This window comes from Triturus cristatus, chromosome 6 (assembly GCF_964204655.1).
Source record: "Triturus cristatus chromosome 6, aTriCri1.1, whole genome shotgun sequence".
Classification (NCBI taxonomy): domain Eukaryota; kingdom Metazoa; phylum Chordata; class Amphibia; order Caudata; family Salamandridae; genus Triturus; species Triturus cristatus.
Genome location: NC_140589.1, coordinates 881560591 through 881580236, shown reverse-complemented (window position 1 = coordinate 881580236; position 19646 = coordinate 881560591). Strand labels below are relative to the sequence as shown.

Here is a 19646-nt window from a genome sequence, read left to right as displayed (position 1 = left end):
AAACCTGCCGCCCACCAAATTCCTGTACCTCCCCGTGCCAAGGACACGTTCCCAGCCGGCCGGCCTGATGTAGTGTCTTCGGCAGGGGAGAAAAATACATTCCTTCGATAAGGGCCGGCCTGAACCGGTTCTCTCCGAGCGAATAACACCTCATAACTAAAACATCACCCTCCCTCTAGAAGTGTCCCAAGCTGCTGGAGCAGAAGGAAAGATGGAGTCTCTCCTGTCTGAGGACTACCAGGCCTGAATTCAGCACGACTCCATGAAATACCCTCACTATAGGGCAAGTTATCCTCGATGCTAACGAATCTATCCCCTAGGCTATGTATGTAGGCCCTGATCTATGGGTAGGAGCACAGGATTATGTCAAAGTGTCTAATAGATAGGCCCTATTCACTACTCTAGTCCTTAGACTTGGATGGAAAGAGACTGAAGTCATATTGATCGCTCTATAACACCAGAAGGCCAGGAAAATCAAGCAGTACACTGTGGGAGGCCTGAAATACTTGGGGGTATTCCTCTCAGAGGCTCCGGCTCTTTCTTCGGACCGCAATATAGCGCCGGTGTGGGAGAGGATCCGCTCGGATTTCAAGACCTGGTCTCGAATGCCATTGACTTTGTATGGCAGGTCAGCAATATTTAAGATGGTGGCACTGCCTAGGCTGCTATACCAACTGCAAAACTATCCATATCCGATCCCGCCTCGATGGTTCCGGCAGGTGAATTCAGTGTTGCGGCAGTTTCTGTGGGAGGGGGGTAAAGTGCGAGTGGCCCTTAGAACATGTTTTTTATCCTCGTATTGCGGGGGACTTACGACTTCGGATGTCTTATCTTACTACCAGGCCTCGCATCTCTTTGTTCTCAATGAGTGGTGGTATGGGGATAGGAGGGACCCGGCGTACGCATTGGAGAGGCTACTTATGGGATCTATTACACTACACACTATCCTGAACTCGGCGCCAGTGCGCACTAGCCTGCCGTCGGCCACGCGAGTGGTTTTCTTGATCTGGCGGCAAGTACTGCATCAGATGGGTTGGTGGATTGTCTTAACCAAATAGACCCCCCTCTGGAACAATGGGCTCTTCCCAGACCTGATGGCGCTAAGGGGCTTCCGCGGATGGGATGACATAGGCATCTCGACATTGGGAGACGCTATGAGTGGCACGACGCTTAAATCATTCCAGGACTTACAAAGAGCATTCTCTATGCCCCAATCACAGTTCTATAGATATCTACAGCTGCGCCATGCACTGTCCCCTAGTCTTGAGGGTCTGACATCCCTCCCCGAGTTTAGTCCGTTGGAAGCGAGACTTTTTATGGGGGATCTGGAGACCAAAAAGATCTTCAGGATCTATCAGGCCCTAGTTATCCATTGCTCTACAAAGCTCCAGAAGTTGCGGGGAGATTGGGAGTCTGACGTAGGTGCCCTAGATGAGGAAGACTGGAGGGAGGCCCTGGCGGCTCCGAGAGAAGCGGCTATAGCGATGCGCCTGCACCTCATACAATTTAAATATCTGCTTAGGGTTTATTTTACCCGGGCCAGACTGGTCCGAGCTGGTTTGATTGCCGCTCCGGACTGCCTCAAGTGTGTCCAGGAGGAAGGAACATTTATCCATACTATTTGGCACTGCCCTGCGTTGGACCGGTTCTGGAGGGGGGTAATTACCTGTCTGTCCGAGGTGCTGGGGTGGGCGATCCCGAGCTTGCCACAATTTGCACTACTGCATGTCATGGAGGGCATTGGGGGCAACATATATAAGCGGCACCTGCTACAGCTGGGCCTTACACTAGCAAAGCGGGACATCGCTAGAGTGTGGAAGGCACCTAGAGCTCCATCGGTGACCGCATGGAAAAACGGCCTAGACTTCTGTATGGGACTGGAACAGCCCATATTTGTAGCCCGGGGATGTCCACGCAAACACTATAAAATATGGAAAAGATGGGCGGATTACCGGGGGCTGTGGCTGGAGCAACCAGTGGAGGAAGAAGATCATTTATGGGGATGATTTGTGAGACTGGTCAGGCTGGAGAGGCACCAGGCGGGGGGGGGGGGGAGGGGAGACCGGGGGATCCATCTTATCAAAATATGACGTGGCAGCGGGACTTTAAGGCTGTGGTGGGGAATATATGGACATGGTGCGACGCAGGGGACAGGGTGGGGGGAGTTTGAGTGGGGGTTGTTATTGTTCAGGATATAATTCTGTGGCATTGCTGGATGGCAGGCGTACAAATAGATTGCTATACTGATATGCTGCAATGTGATTTCATTGATGACCCTGATACCCAGGGTGCTGTAACATCTGTGCAATCGACAAATAAAACCTGTTTTAAAAAAAAAAATACCGCACATTACGTAGTTAAGCAGTGTAAGAAACTGGCTCTATATATACTGCACCACAGTGAGGTACAGTGTGTATAGAGTCCAAGGGTCTCCAGAGGTTTGGCAGAGGTTAAAGTTAGATAGAACCTTACTCTCTAAAGTGGTAGCTTGGTCGAGCAGTAAGGCAGTATCAGAGGACCGTGTTAAGCATTTGATGTACACACTTCGACAGCAAATAAATTCACACACTCAAAGACTAAACTCTAGGCCAATTGTTTTTGTATAAAAAAATATACTGTTATTTTATTAGAACCAAGCAAGCCTGATACAGGTAAGCTTTCAATTATTTTCAGTAATAAGTTACTTGTTGTCAACAGTTTTAAAAAGCAATGAAGATTGTACTTTTTAAAGTAAATGCATGTAAAATTACTTTTGGGTTACCATTCTAATCCAATGCTGGAGTCCTAGGTTCAGCACTGGGGCATTTATTTAAAACAGGTAAGTAATTACGTATTCGTAGTTGGTACGATTTTTAAAGTATATTTTCAGATTTCAAAAGTCCACACTTAGAAACTTTTTGGACCAGTAAATTGAAATACATAGTCTTTTCTTGTAGATTGCAGGTAAGTTACTTTTGCGTTACTTTTGTTATCCAGGGCTGGACTCCTAGATTCAGCACTGGGACATCTACTTAAAACAGGTAAGTAATTAGGTTTTGTAGTTTGTACGATTTTTAAAGAATATTCTTGTATTTCAAAAGTTGACACTTAGAAACTTTTTCACAAAGAACCCCCAGTGTTATCCTATGGAAGGAAATTCAATTAACAGGTAAGTTACTTTTTAGTTAATTTTTTTACTCAGTGCTGGACACCTGGGTTCAGCACTGGGACCTTTCCTGCAAACAGTTGAGAAAATTTGGTTAGGTTATTAAGGAATATTCTTAGTTTTCAAAAGTCGACACTTGGAAACTTTTTGGGACAAAAAGTGTCTGTTATCCTATGAGGAAAAACAGGTTATTGGTTTTGAGGTAAGTATTCGGTCTTTGAAGTTAGGGTCCTGGGGCAAGACTCGGGGGTCTCCCAGGGTCAGTGATGCACTGTTGTTGCACCCCCGGGTGCAGAGTGTTGAGGCCCAAGTTTATCCTATGGAGGATAGGGGGACTCCGGTTGCTGGCTGCTGGCAAGCAGGCCACGGGGTTGTGGGAGCAAAGCTCCTAGGGTTAAGCTCAGGGAAAGTTTGGGACCAAGTTAGCACCAAAGGGGCACCCTCAGCGGCACTAGGGCGGCCGGGTGCAGGGTGCTGTTTTGAGGTCGGGTGCCCTGTTGATTTCAATGGAGATTCTCCGGGACAAAGAAGCACTGCAGGCTTGGGGACGAGGATCTTCCAGGAGTGACTACCACTTCTAGGTGTAAGTTGGGACGTTAAGGGTTGGTTAAGCACCGCTGGGTTGGGCACACAAGGCCGTGGGGTGTCGGGTGCAGGGGTGCCTTGGGACGTCGGATTTTCTTACCTGCTCTGGTCGCGGTAGGGGGATCCCTCTGGATTGAGGCTTCAGGTGACGTCTGGAGGCTTGAGGCAGGTCAGGGGTCACCGTATCTCGGGTCAGGATCGCCAGTGGGACCTCCTCGTGGTGTTTTTCAACTCGAGCTCGGGCCGGGCTCGGCGGGTGCAGAGTGGCTGGATTTGTGGTTTCTGGCTGGCACCAGAAGCTGCAGTTCAAACAAGTCTGGTGTCCACGGGAGAAACAGCTTGGAAAGTGAATGCAGGCAGGTCCTTCAGGGTTTTTGAGGTTGCTGGCCGCTGGACACGCCGGGGTTTTGCAGGAGCAGGTTCGAGGGGAGACAGGCCTGTAGGGCTGGGGCCAAGTCAGTGTGCGTCAAGCTCTGCACGGCTTCTCGTCCTTCTTCTTTTCTTGTGGTTGCTGGATCTGAGGAAGGAAGGTTAGGGTGCCCCTAAATACTAAATTTAGGGGTGTTACAGGTAGGTAAAGGGCAGGGACCAATGGGTCCCATCCCTGGGGTGGTTACACCCTCTATTCTGCCACTCTCCAGTGGGAGGGGGGCAGGAGCCTGTCCCTGGTTGGCTGGGTCCCCCCATCCTCAAGATGGCGGGGACTCAAGGTTGTGCTTCACCTCGCCTCCTCCACCTTAGGGGTGGAGTTGGCAGAGGTGAGCACACCTCTCTTCCGCCCTTGTTTTTCCCGCCGGTTCTCCCGCCCAAAGTGGGGGGTAGAACCAGTGGGGACCAGTTGCTGAGTACAGCAAGTGGTCTGAAGAAGTTCACAAAGGCGGCAGGCCTTTGAAGCTTCCCCTGCCCATCCTGGGGGAGGGGACCTAGCACCTCGTCCCAGGATGTGCATTGTTGCAGGCCCTCGAGAGCGGATGGCTCTCAACCCAGGGGTCCAGCAACATGTCTGGTGGCTGGCAGCCTAAGCAGCAACTCAGTCGGGACACTGGTTGTGTGTCGAGTTCAGGGGGCATTTCTAAAATGCCCTCTGTCATGTGTTTTACATTGAAACCCACACTGGCATCAGTGTGGGTACAATGTGCTGAGAAGTTCGATACCAAACTTCCCAGACTTCAGTGTATCTATCATGGTACTGTGGAGTTCGTAATGACAACCTCCCAGCACCATATACTCTTTAATGGTACAATGCACTTACAATGTCTGAGAAAGGACTCAGACACTGTAGGGTCACAGGGCTCATGCCTCTGTGCCCACACCACTGGCATAATGCACCCAGCTAGAGGGGTGACTGACCTAGGCCAGGGTAGTGGTTGGTAGGCATGGCACACAGGGATGTGTGCCATGTCGACTCTTCACTTTATATCTGCACCAAGACACGCAGCCTGCAAGGCAGTGTGTTTGTGAAAAGGTACAGGGCCCCTAAGGGTGGCACAATTGGTGCTGCAGCCCTTAGGAGCCTCCTCTGGTCACAGTGCCCTGGGAACATGGGATACCATTTACCAGGGACCTACCTGTGGCCGGAGTTGCCAATTGGGTTTTGTTTTGGGGAAAGAACACAGGCCCTGGGGTACTGATTGGTAGGACCCCAGAGCACATCAAGTCAAAGAGCATCCGTAGTCTGGCAACAAAAAAAGGGGGGGGGGGGGTGAGAAAGTGCCATCTTTCTTGCATGGTATGCCCCCACGTTTTGCTGAATTGCTGATGTACTTTGACTGAGTGTGCCCTGGGCTCCTGCCTACCAGGTACCCAGTGCCTGTGTTCCTTCCCTAAAACTGCATTGAAGCCTAAACCCAATTGGCAACTCTGGCCACATGTCAGCCCCTGGTAAATGGTACCATAGGTACCCAGGGCACTGTGACCAGAAAAGGCCCCTAAGGGCTGCAGCACTTATTGTGCCACCCTTAGAGGCCCTGTACCCTGACACACACACACTGCCTTTGCAGGCTCAGTGTCTTGGTGCAGAACAAAACAGAGAGTCGACATGGCACACATCCCTGTGTGCCATGCCCACAAACACACTGCCCTGGCATACTTCAGTCACCCCTCTTGCTGGGTGCACTATGCCAGTGGTGTGGGTACAGGTGCATGAGCCCTGTACCCCTACAGTACCCAGGTCCATTCCTGGGCACTGTAAGTGCAGTGCTGCCATTAAGAGTATATGGTGCTGGGAGGCCGTCATCACGAACTCCACAGCACCGTGATGGCTACACTGAAGACTGAGGAGTTTGGTATCAAACTTCTCAGCACACTAAACCCACACTGATGCCAGTGTGGTATTTAATGTAAAATGCACAACAGAGGGCATCTTAGAGATGCTCCCTAAACCTAACCAACAACCAGCGTCCTGCCTGAGAGGCTGCCTAGGCTGCCAACCAGCAGACATGTTGCTGGACCCCTGGGTAGAGAGCCATCCGCTCTCCTGGGCCTGCAACAATGCACGTCCTGGGCGAGGTGCTAGGTCTCCTCCCGCAGGATGGGTAGGGGGAAGCTTCAAAGGCATGCCGCCTTTGTGAGCCTCCCCAGACCACTTTCTGTACTCCGCAACTGGTCCTCACCGGTTCTAGCCCCCACACTGGCGGGAAAGCCCAAGTGAGGAAAGGGGGTGTGCCAGCCTCTGCCAACTCCACCCCTCAGGTGGGAGAGGCGAGGTGAAGTACATTTCCGGACTCTCAATCAGGACTAGGCTCCTGCCCCCCTCAGACTGGAGAGTGGCAGGATAGGGGGTGTACCCCCCCCCCAGGGAAGGGACCCATTGGTCCCTGCCCTTTACCTACCTGTAACGCCCCAAAATTTAGTATTTAGGGGCACCCTGATACTTCTTTCTCAGATCCTGATTCCAAAACAAGAAAGAAGAACAAGAAGAAAGAAGACCTGCCGTACAGCTGCTAACAAGAGGACGACACCAACTGACTTTGCCCCAGCCCTACAGGCCTGTAGACCCTCAAACCTGCTCCTGCTAAACCCCGGCGTCTCCAGTGGTCAGCAACCTCAAAAACCCCGGAGGACCTGACTGCCTTGCTCATCTACCAAGGCTGGGACTCCCACAAGCAGTGGTCCTGCTCAAAATCAAGCTACAACCCCTGGTGCCAGCCAGGAACCACGAATCCAGCACACTCTGCACTCGCTGAGCCCGGCCTGTGCCTGAGTGGACAAAGACTACGAGGACGTCCCCCCGGCGACTGTGACCAAGAGTCCAGCACCCAAGGACCCTCCTCGATGCTCCTGACGACGCCTGCAGCCTCAGAACCAGGGACCTCTCCAACCGCGACCAGCAGAGGGTAAGATTTCCCGACGCCAAAAGACACCCCTGCGGCCCCCTGTGCCCAGCTCCTGGGTGTCCACCTAACCTACAGCTTCCCAACTTACCTCTCGAAGTGGTGGTCGCACCTGAAGAATCTCTGTCCCCGAGCTTGCAACCTTTGTTCATCTCGCAGCTTCTCTATTGAAATACATGGAGCGCCTGACGGCTCAAAAGCACCCTGCACCCAGCCGCCCGAGTGCCCCTGGAAGTGCAACATCTATCCTATCTTACTTCCCCACTTGCCCTGCATGAGTGACCAGGAGCCCAGCTCCCACAGCCGCGTGGCCTGCCTGCTAGTGGCCACCAACCAAGGGCCCCCTGCCCGCCATAGGATAACATTGGGCCTAACTCTCTCTGCACCCGGCTGTCCCTGTGCCGCTGAGGGTGTAACAACTGTACCTACCTGACCCTGGGAGACCTCTGAGTCTATGCCCAGGACCTTAACTCTGACAGTCAAGTACTTACCTGAAAGCCGATAACCTACATTTTCTCCATAGGGTAACATTGACTGGTTTCGCTTGGAAATTCTTCTGTGTCGAGTTTTGAAACTTTAAAATATTCACTAAAAATCAGCCGAACAACGTAAACTAAATTACTCACCTGTTATCAGGAGAGATCCCAGTGCTGGATCTTGGTGCCCAGCACTGACCCTGAAAAGTAGTTATAACTGTGATTAGCCGATAACCAAACTTTCCTCCATAGGATAACATTGCCTGGTTTTTACCAGAAATTCTTCTAAGTGTCGATTTTTTAAAACATACAAATATTCCTTAAAAATCGCCTGTGTAACAAAAACGATTTCTTTAAACTGTTTACAGGAGATGCACCAGGGCTAAATCCAGGATCCAGCCCTGAGTAAGAGAAACCTATGCAAAGTAATTAATATTGCCTTTGCTCAAAAACTCCCATTGAGCTCAATGTTATAATTGTATGTAACTTGTGTTGCCTATTGCAACAACTGTAATTATTGCATTTAAAAGTCTATTACTTATTGAAAGTATACAACTACAGCATTTCATTCTGAGTAAGTATGTTGATACCTATTGTTGGTTCGAAAATAAAACTACTACATGTTTTTATATACAAAACAATTGGCCTAGAGTTCAATTCTTGAATGTGTGAGACCATTTGCTGACTGAGTGTGTACAACAAATGCTTTACACTGTCCTCTGATACTGCCTTACTGCTCGACCAAGCTACCACTTTAGAGAGTAAGGTTATATCTAACTTTAGCCTCTGCCAAACCTCTGGGAACTGTGGACTCTGTGCACACTGAACCTTTCTTTGGTTCAGTATATACAGAGCCACTTTCTTACAGGGGGTTTACTGCAACCGAAACCCACTATCTCACAAGCAGAGCTAAATACAAAGCATCTTTCCACTTCTCACCGGTAATGCATCCATTAACAGATTTCAGGCAATTGGAGCTTTGACGGGCCTACTCTTGGCCCAGTTTTCAGCCGGGCACGTCCCGTGCACATCCAGCACTGCGGTCCTCAAGGGGATGTTTTATTAGGAGAGCCCACGCAGATAGCTGGAATTTCGTTTTTATTTGAGAGGTTGCAACACACTGGATGGAAGGCTGTTCCAAAAAATACACAGCCTGACGCGTTTCATGCTTCACACAGCATTTCCTCAGAGGCAAAGTCCTTAATACGTGAAGCACACCAGCATTACTGAATTAGTTCCACCTGCTGCCCCAGTGGGCGTTGGCTCTTGCTGAGCATGCTGGTTATTGTAGTGCCGTACAATAAAACTACAGTGAGTTGCTTGCACGTTTAAAAATTTGGACAGTGAAAACCCCAGTGGATCTGGAAAAGAGTCCCGCTCTCACCATGTTGCATCTTGTAACCTCCCAAAAACGGCTTATCTGCCCTTTGTGCTGCCTGTCAGTGGCTGCAGCACAGTCCATACTTCCATGGCAGGGCTTCTCCCACGACCGGGACCAGCCGTCAATTTAATCCAACAAAGAAGATTCCCATTTAGGAGATCCCACGCAGATAGCTGGAATTTCGTTTTTATTTGAGAGGTTGCCACACACTGGATGGAAGTCTGTTCCAAAAAATACACAGCCTGACGCGTTTCATGCTTCACACAGCATTTCCTCAGAGGCAAAGTCCTTAATACGTGAAGCACACCAGCATTACTGAATTAGTTCCACCTGCTGCCCCAGTGGGCGTTGGCTCTTGCTGAGCATGCTGGTTATTGTAGTGCCGTAAAATAAAACTACAGTGAGTTGCTTGCACGTTTAAAAATTTGGACAGTGAAAACCCCAGTGGATCTGGAAAAGAGTCCCGCTCTCACCATGTTGCATCTTGTAACCTCCCAAAAACGGCTTATCTGCCCTTTGTGCTGCCTGTCAGTGGCTGCAGCACAGTCCATACTTCCATGGCAGGGCTTCTCCCACGACCGGGACCAGCCGTCAATTTAATCCAACAAAGAAGATTCCCATTTAGGAGATCCCACGCAGATAGCTGGAATTTCGTTTTTATTTGAGAGGTTGCCACACACTGGATGGAAGTCTGTTCCAAAAAATACACAGCCTGACGCGTTTCATGCTTCTCACAGCATTTCCTCAGAGGCAAAGTCCTTAATACGTGAAGCACACCGGCATTACTGAATTAGTTCCACCTGCTGTCCCAGTGGGCGTTGGCTCTTGCTGAGCATGCTGGTTATTGTAGTGCCGTAAAATAAAACTACAGTGAGTTGCTTGCACGTTTAAAAATTTGGACAGTGAAAACCCCAGTGGGTCTGGAAAAGAGTCCCGCTCTCATCATGTTGCATCTTGTAACCTCCCAAAAACGGCTTCTCTGCCCTTTGTGCTGCCTGTCAGTGGCTGCAGCACGATCCATACTTCCATGGCAGGGCTTCTCCCACGACCGGGACCAGCCGTCAATTTAATCCAACAAAGAAGATTCCCATTTAGGAGAGCCCACGCAGATAGCTGGAATTTTGTTTTTATTTGAGAGGTTGCAACACACTGGATGGAAGTCTGTTCCAAAAAATACACAGCCTGACGCGTTTCATGCTTCACACAGCATTTCCTCAGAGGTAAAGTCCTTAATACGTGAAGCACACCGGCATTACTGAATTAGTTCCACCTGCTGCCCCAGTGGGCGTTGGCTCTTGCTGAGCATGCTGGTTATTGTAGTGCCGTAAAATAAAACTACAGTGAGTTGCTTACACGTTTAATTATTTGGACAGTAAAAACCCCAGTGGGTCTGGAAAAGAGTCCCGCTCTCACCATGTTGCATCTTGTAACCTCCCAAAAACGGCTTCTCTGCCCTTTGTGCTGCCTGTCAGTGGCTGCAGCACGGTCCATACTTCCATGGCAGGGGTTCTCCCACGACCAGGACCAGCCGTCAATTTAATCCAACAAAGAAGATTCCCATTTAGGAGAGCCCATGCAGATAGCTGGAATTTCGTTTTTATTTGAGAGGGTGCAACACACTGGATGGAAGTCTGTTAGGCTGATTTTAGAGGAATATTTGTACAATGGTAAAGGAAGAGGGCGGGGCCTGAGGTGACGTGTGCAAACACGCCCTGTGGCACGTTTTAAGTTGGGGAATTAATTCCTCTTCAATCCTGAGGTCCCCTGGGGGCCAACTAGCCCACCAGGTACCTCCAGTATGCGCCAGGGAGCTGCATTGCAGAGGTGTTCAGAGGCCACGCCCCTTTTTACAACACTCTGCAACACAGCTCCGTGGCGCTTACTGGAGGTACCTGGTGGGCTAGTTGGTACCCTGGGACCCTCAGGATTGAAGAGGAATTAATTCCCCAACTTAAAACGCGCCACAGGGCGTGTTTGCACAGTATCACCTCAGGCCCCGCCCCCTACCTTCACCACTGTGCAAACGCGCCCCGTGGCACGTTTTGAGTTGGGAGATTAAAAGTCCCCTTGAATCCTGAGGTCCCCTGGCAGCCAACTAGCCCACCAGGTACCTCCAGTAAGCGCCACGGAGCTGCGTTGCAGAGAGGTGTAAAAAGAGGCGTGGCCTCATTACACCTCTCTGCAACGCAGCCCCCTGGTGCATACTGGAGGTTCCTGGTGGGCTAGTTGGCCCCCACGGACCCCCAGTATTCAAGGGGAATTAGATCCCTCTCTGCAAACGCGCCAGGGGGCGCATTTGCAGAGTGGTGCAAGGAGGGGGCGTGGCCTCCGGCCCGATCCCTTCTTTTTTTTTCTTTTCTTTTTTTAGAAGTGGGGCTGTGTAGCCCCCCTTCTTTTTCATATTTATTGGCCCTGGGGACCCCATCCCCCAGGGCCTGCCCCCAATTTTTTTTTTTTTTATAAAGACAAAAATCGGGAAGGGGGTCGCGCGGCCCCCCTCCCGAGGCCATAATTTGCCCCAGGGACCCCATCCCCCGGGGCATGGCCCTTTTTCTTTTTTTGGAGGGGGCTGCCTTGCCCCCTCCTGTGGCCCATTGTGGCCCCACTGACCCCATCCCCCGGGCCTTTTGTTGTTTTTATTTTTAGGAGGGGGGCCGCGTGGCACATTAGACTTACAAATTTTAATTTAAAAAACCTTTGAAATTCACTGACAAAACCATAAGTTTCAGGCACATTATAGTTAGAAATAAGCATTTTTAAAACCATAGAAATTCACTGAAAAAAACATAAGAAAGTTTTAGTTAGTTGGACATTTCACTTGTATAAAACCATAGAAATTCAGTCGTTATAGTTAGTTCAGCTAACTATAACTCGCGCCCCCGCAATGCACTGCTGATGACGTCACAAATTACATCATTCATGACATGGTCAGTGACATCACTGATGACCTGTCAAATGACATCACTGATGACATTATCCCCGTGAAAATGTGATGCACCTCCTCACACCTGAATATTACCTTTGATACGCCCACTCTAAAATACAGACTACCATTTTCGAAAAAATAGACACATCAATACCAGTTACTAAATACGCACTGACTGATTCCTAGGTCTACACACACATCCACTCATTCACCCATACAGTTACTCATACATGCAGTCACTCGTCAATATAACACTATCATATGCACTCATACACCTATACAGACACTCACACACTGCCACATATCCAGAGTTACTCACACACCTAGTCAGTCATGCAAAGAATCAATCATCCTTCCATTTACTCACCTATACAGTTATACAGACACCACCTCACTTATTCATACAGATACTAACACATAATTACTCTCTTATAGACTCACTGATACAAATACACACTCATCCATGCAGCCACTCTCACAATTACTGACTCTCACATATAGTTATTTATATACACCATCACTCACATATACTGCCTTTTACATATGTAGTTATTTGCACATGTACCATTGAGACATCCATTCACTCACCAACACACCCATACATACATACACACACTCGCCCACCCATACAGCTGTTTCCACATGCACTCTTGAACCCGTACACACACTGAATCAACCACTCGCACATCTATGTGCACACACCTCCCACCCACCCCCACACACACTCAGGCAGCCATACAAATATTCAGGCAAGCAATCAATAACCCATATAGACACTCATGCAACTACTCACCAACCCATGCAGCAGCTTACACAACAACAGACAGACTGATACAGACTTTCACTCAGTTTATTCACTAACCCATGCATTCAGTAAGACACATTTAATCACTCACTTATACAGTCAGTCACGTACCTACTAAATCCTCCATACAGACACTTATACACCCACTCATTCTTCAATACAGCTTGGCATATATATATAAAACAAATTTAAACTTTACAGAAACACACAGTCACTGGATGATGTCATCAGTAATGTCATTTGACATGTCATCAGTGATGTTTTATTTGAATGAGTTAAAGAATGGATACACTTTTTTTTTTTTCTCCACAAAGTTTTTTATATAGCGCGAACATGACCCGAATCGGATATCAGAGCGCTTTACATAGCACCAGTTACATTACATGAGGACACATTCATTTTTTTGTTAAGCATGGGGAGATTAGGTGATTTGCCCAGAATCACATGATGTTCAGCGTCATTGCTAAGACTAACCCAGATTCGAGGTCGCCCGCCCTAGCCCTTAGGCCGACTCCTCTCTACCTTAATTGCTGCGCATTTTACTCAAAACTTGTTCATAGGAGTTTGCAAGTGTGCACAGCTTTCAGAAAAGGTCATTTAAATTCTTTCCCAAAATGAGGTGGTTTCGTTTGTTGTAAATAGCCATCTGGTTTACCCTTATGGCAAAAATCGTTGAACTGCAAACAGTTTGCCACATTTTGTGCAGCAGTGTTCCAAGTCTATTTGAAAAGTTTTTTTTTTATCTGATGAGCAACAAACATGACTTTTGGCCCGGTGTCTCTAAAACCTTTCGGGTTTTAGTCACTTTCTGGGAATTTGTGCTGGAAATGGCTTGAGAGTTTTCTCAATTTTTTCAAAATGTCCTCAAGGTTGCTTGGATAGGGATGTGAGGGGGGTCTGTTTTGCAGACTTCTCTTGGTTCATGTGCCACCTATGTGAAAGATGATTTGATATTTGAGCACAGGGTGATGCTTTCTCCCAGTTAGTCATTTCCTTCAACAATTGACCTGCTTCCAAAACGTTTTTTCTTATTTGTGATATTCAAATTTTTGTTTTTAACAGGGCATGCTGTCACAGCATCAGCTATTTCAGTGTGCATCAAAGAAGAAGAAGATGTATATTCTGTGGAGCATCATGACATTGAGAGAATGGACTCTGGCAGCAGTCCAGCAGGTGAAATAATCACTTAATTGTTCCTTCCTGCTCAAATGAGAGCATGTGATGTCTTAGTCCAGACACCACACACCTTCTGTATTTGTTAATCATGTATCTGGAATGTCTGTGTTAATGATGACTGTTTCTACAAAGATGATATCTTTAGTGATTTAAAAAAAAAATGTTTTATAGTTTTACATATTTGTTTTTTTGTATTGACAGAGCACACAGGGGTTTCTACAGTTATTTCATTTTCTGTTAAAGATGAGGAAAGACGCTACTCCATGAACGAGCAGGAAACAGGGAAAAAGGAAAGAATAAATAACCCAGCAGGTGAATGAATTAATGTTATGCCTATTTATATTAATTTTATTCATGTACCACCCCGACTTTCATCAAAGCTATGAGGGGTAGGGATACAGACTAGCCGTAAAAGAGGGATCAGATGAGCAAAATGAAGGCAACAAGATAAGACTGAATGTGAATGGAGGGTGGTCCCTTGAAAAGCCTGCAATTGAATCTCTTCATGGAGTGAGGCAATTGGAGAAGAAATTGGCGAAGGGTGTATGAGGGAGATGTAAAAGAAAGGTGGTATACAGTGAGGTGCTGAGCATGTATTCCTTTCTCTCTCTCCATGGGTTCCCTCTATCCATTTATTTTGCATAGGGCCAACAATTTATTTATACAGACGTAGAGATATTGGGATAATGACCAACACGAGCTTTCCTATTGGGTACTTAGTAACATCTCTTGGACAACTCACTTGGAAACATTTTTAGTAGCCCCTTTAAGAAACATCAGTCTGTAGCCATGAGCAAACTTTCTTGTGCAATTTTGAAAGACATTAAACTTCTGGGATTCCTGTAACTACTGTTCCTCTCGACCAATTTGGAAACATATATAAAGGATCAGTTTTAGGTGATAATTTTCATGTAAACTTAAAAAGAAAATTGAGCAGATGCATTAAATGGGGTCAAAATTATTGAAATACATATATATATTGCAGAAGCCACTCATTTATTTATTGATTTTAATTTTTATATACCACTAGCTAGACCTGAGGATATCTTAGTGCTTTACATATTTTGAGATAAGTTTACAAGAAGTACATGAGGAGAATGGTGTGGGTCAAACAGTTAGAGAGATAATTATAAGACAATAAAGCAATCAGGTAGTCAAAGTGGACGGAGTAATATATAACAATATAGCAGTTAGGTAATGGGGCAGGAGACAGATTCGGGACTGCAGTAGTCAAGTGACCTCCCTGAAGAATCTTGTCAAAGAGGGTTGGATTTTTGGGAAACGTGGATCAGCTTGTGCCCGTGTTGAAGTAGTTCTTTTTTTTTTTTTTTTTTTTTTTTTGAAACCGTTTATTGCAGTTTGCAAAAGTTACAGGTATGGGCCTACAACCACCCGGCCGGCCGCTAGAATGGCAAAAGCATGTTACATAGATACAGTAAAAGTCTCTCGGCAGTGCAGAGCAGTGAAACAGGAGTAGTCAGTGGTGCAGGCCACACAGCTCCCAGCCCACAGTACGGTTCCCTTTTCTTAAAACAAAACAACACCAAAAAACCACACCCGCAAGGCAACCCGCGATCCCAAGTGACAGCACGTGCTCCATAAGTGGGGGATCCAAACCAGCAGCAGAACTCTGAGGAGGGGAATGGGAGTAGATCAGGGACTGGGGGACCGCGCGTCCGCGGCCGAGGGAGGGGGGCAGTCTAGGGAGACGGAGCAGGCGAGGCAGCCGGTAGCAGTGGTGGCTCACAAATACCCCCGCGGTAGGCGTTCCAGGGGCCCCAGAGTTTCACCCACGCCCCAGGCTTACCCCTCGCCACATACACCACCTTTTCACGAAACATACACCAATCCATATGCTCTTTCCAGGCCGACACCGCAGGGGGCCTCTGGGATCCCCACAATTGAGCAATGTCACGCTTAGCTATCATGTATCCCAGAGTCACCCACCGCGTCTGCGGGACCGAATAGTCATTCGGTTCCCATACATTCAGCAAGCATCTCCTCGCTTCAGGCAGCAGCGTGACACGCGTCACCACACGCAGGACCTCATGCACACCACGCCAGAATCGCTCCACCCTCGGGCATTCCCTTGAAGTAGTTCTTGAGTAGTAGAGATTTCAGGTCCCATTTAAAGTAAGAAAAGGAAGGGTTACAGTGGAGGTCCTTAGGGAGTGATTTCCAAATCTTAAGAGCATTTCCTAAGAAGGAGCTTCCCCGAGTTGTTTTTCTTTTCTCTTCTTTTTTTAAGTTTAGGGGGTATCAGAAGAAGATAGTTGGAGCTTCTCAGAGCCTCTGCCTTTTCCGGCTTCTCATAGTTTGGTTTCTATGTATTTGGGGTTTTTGTATGTAAGGATTTGTGGGCGATATAAGCTGTCTTGTAGATGTATCTTCCTTCAATGGGATGCCAAGTGAGAGTCTTAAGGGCTGGTGAGATGTGGTCAAATTATTTGATTCCTGTGATGAGCCTGGCAGCCGCATTGAGAATTGCTCTTTGGGGTGCAAGGTGGCTTTTAGGGGGTTCCTGTGAGGATTGTGTTGCCGTAGTCAAGTTTCGGGAGGGCTAGTGATTGCACTACCATCTTAAGATCGTCATGGTTGGTAAATGGTTTGATTTTCTGGAGATGTTTTAGTGTGTAGAGCTCTTCTTTGGCTGTATTGTTGATGCCCTCCTTCATTGACCTGTGTGTTTTTTCCAGGGTGATACACCAGGACTTTACGGAGTTGGACAGTGTGGAAGGACAGTTTACTGCACCCAAATTTTTTAGCCATTCTTGGACAGATGGGGTTTATATTTTGGGAGGAGGAGGAGAAGCTCAGTCTTGTTGGGGTTCAGTTGACGGTGGTTGGCGTTTAGACAAGTTTTTATCTTAATTGGTGTGGCATTAAGAGGGTTGATGTGTGATTTTATTTTGTAGTAGAGTTGTGTGTTGTCGGCATATAGGTAATATTTGATCCCAACTTGGTTCAGAATAATTGTGAGGGGTTCCATGAAGAGATTGAATAGGGCGGGAGAGAGCATAGAGCCTTGAGGTACACCTTGTGGTACTGAGGCAGGTTTCGAAAGGCAGCTGTTGATTTTTATTTGTTGAGAGCGATGTTACAGCTAGGACGTGAACCCATATCAGGTCTGTGCCACTGAAACCAGTGTGGCTCTTGAGTGTCAAGTATTTCATTTTTTCAAAATACTTTATTCGGTATATAAAAATACCATAAAAGTGCAAATAAAATAGATCGTAATAAAATCAGGCCACATTAGTCCATCCATAAGTAAAAACCCCTTAACATATAAAATTCATATTTAGGGCCAATACAGGACTAGCCTCACCAATCACAAAAATTCAGAAGGGATGCATCACATAATAGGAGAAATGCAAAACAATTCAACAGCTTAAAATAAGTGCATGTTCAATCCCTCCTGGATTAAGCGAACCATTCCCCTCATGAAATTCATTTTAAGGCCTTTGACAGAATCACGCTAGGTACCACATTTATTCACCTAGTACCTCTTGTGTTTCTAAGTCTGACGGCTGCCCTCAAAAAGTTTACAGTGCAGAACAGAGTTAATGCATCTGGGGACAATTTTAAAAACAACCGGGCCACCTTAGCGTGTTTGAATCTAACATTTTTTAAAATACTTATTAAAAACAAGCTCCTAGGATATGAATAAAAAGGACATAATAAAACAAAGTGAAGGGTATCCTGCGGAGACCGGTGGTCGCAGCCGCACGGACCCTTCAACTCTATAGATAGGGTATATCCTGCCGGATCAGCTAATATGTGATGTAGAAGATTAAACCTGAAACGTGTCATTAAAAATCTGTCATGAGCATTATATAAATGAGATAAATAGGGCTCAATACCCGGACATGATTTAGTCAGGAGGTGTGCTTTGACTGTTGTCTTGACCAGCTCCCTATCTTCCCTAAGTGATGTAAAATATTTCTGGTACCGATCTTTCACCAAGGCCTTATCCTGGACTAGCAGTTTTGTGGGGTTATTAAAAAGGTCTGCACATCCTATGCCTACTAGAGACTCCTTTACGTACTTAAGCCAGGGGATGTGCAGTCCCCGGTCACGGGCAAGACAGTCTATTATGATCTGCTTGCTAAATGAGGCCTCTGGGTTTGTCCAAATTTTGGCCCAGCAGGTTAGGGGTTTGACTTCCAACCTGTCTCCAAGATAACTAACACCCAATTCTTCATGAATGAGATGTGACGGTGTACTCTGGGGCACTTTGAGTAGACGCCGAAGATACTGTTTTTCTTCGGTTTGTAAGTGCTGCGTATCAATGAAACCCCATACCTTGTTTCCATAGAGAATTTTGGCACAACACATAGAGCTGTATAGTCTCAATATTTGCTCCGGGGACCAACGCCCCAGCCTTCGTGCAAAATTCATAATTGACCCGGAGCAGCTCGCCAGTGTGCGACATTTCTGTTCTAATAGGGCTTTAAAGTTAAGGCGTGTGTCAAATAAAATTCCCAAATATGAGAACGAGTGCACCTTTTCCAGACGATGAGAACCAATCAAATAATTATATTTTTTGTTTGGTTTTTTCCCCACTTCCATGATATAGGATTTGGATAGGCCCTGTAGCCCTTTGGGTGTGCGTGCAAGAAGAACCGCATCGTCTGCATAAAGCAGGACGGGATCCCTCTTGATCCAATCCGCGGTGTGTCAACCTTCAGGGCCACAAGTGCCTGGTCCAGACTATTTATATAAAGAGTAAATAAAAATGGAGCCAGGATATAGCCTTGTCTCACCCCACTTAGACAAGGGAACGAATCAGTGGTGCTTCCCTCCTGATTATATCTAACTGAGGCAGTAGTATTCTGATGCAGGACTCTTAGAATGTTAATGAGTCCATGGTCCACGCCAAGACCGCCCATGATCGCCCATCATTTCCTACGATTAACTCGATCAAAAAAGCCGCCGTCAAGTCCATGAATGCCAACTACACAGTTTTGTGGATGGCAATAGTGTACTTGGCTACCAATAAGTATAGATTAAGACATTGATCTGTTGTTGACTTTCCTGGCCTAAATCCGTATTGAGTGTCAGTGATAATGTGTTGATCCTCAGCCCAATCCATTAGCCGGCTGAGGATAGACCTTCCCAACACCTTCGCCGACACATCAATTAGGGAAATAGGCCGATAGCAAAGTGGGCTATCCTTATTACCCTTTTTAAATATAGGAACGATTATGGCTGTAGACCATGATGGTGGCATACCTGTGTCTACTGCTGCATTGATGACTCTAGTCAGGATTGGAGCCCAAAGATCTACCTGGCTCAAGAGAAGGTCGGGTTGGACCCCATCAGGACCCAGGGCCTTGTTACAAGTCAGGCCCTCGATTCCTTCCTTAATCTAGTCCAAGGTAAATATTGTCTGGATGCAGGACAAACCCCCCCTGCCGCTTCCGGCTGTTCATCCGTCGGACAGTGATTATAAAAACCACGGAAATGCTCATACCATAATTCTGGCAGAATATGATTAGCTACCCTTAGTTTGTTTGCCTCTTGGAAACAGGGGTCATTCATAACTTTCCAAAAGGCAGTTGTATTCTTTAGCTGGATTGCTTCCCTCCGGTCCTCCCACGCCTGCCGTTGCACACTATTTTTACGTCATTTTACTGACTATTTATAGTTTGCCCTGCATGAGGTCACCCTGCTCTTGTCTCTTGGAGAGGATTTTAAAGCTAATTTCAGCTCTCTCAGGGCATGGGAGCACTGTTGATCAAACCACCTTGGGTCATTCATACTTGCTTTATAATTTTTAGTCCTGAGCAGACGATAGATTCGATGAGCCACACCCTCAAC

At 47.1% G+C, this 19646-nt stretch overlaps 1 protein-coding gene across 10 annotated transcripts in view; it reads left to right on the top strand.

The window, feature by feature from the left end:
• LOC146818007 (uncharacterized) overlaps positions 1–19646 on the top strand; it is a 202823-nt gene that overhangs the window by 104274 nt on the left and 78903 nt on the right. For all 10 annotated transcript variants that reach the window (XR_014963043.1, XR_014963042.1, XM_085611492.1 and 7 more), the window contains 2 exons: positions 13713–13823; positions 14028–14138. Coding sequence is in view for 8 of the 10 variants with exons in the window: in XM_085611492.1 (XP_085467618.1) it covers positions 13713–13823; positions 14028–14138 (222 nt within the window). In the remaining 2 variants the exon portion in view is untranslated. The remainder of the gene's footprint in view (positions 1–13712; positions 13824–14027; positions 14139–19646) is intronic.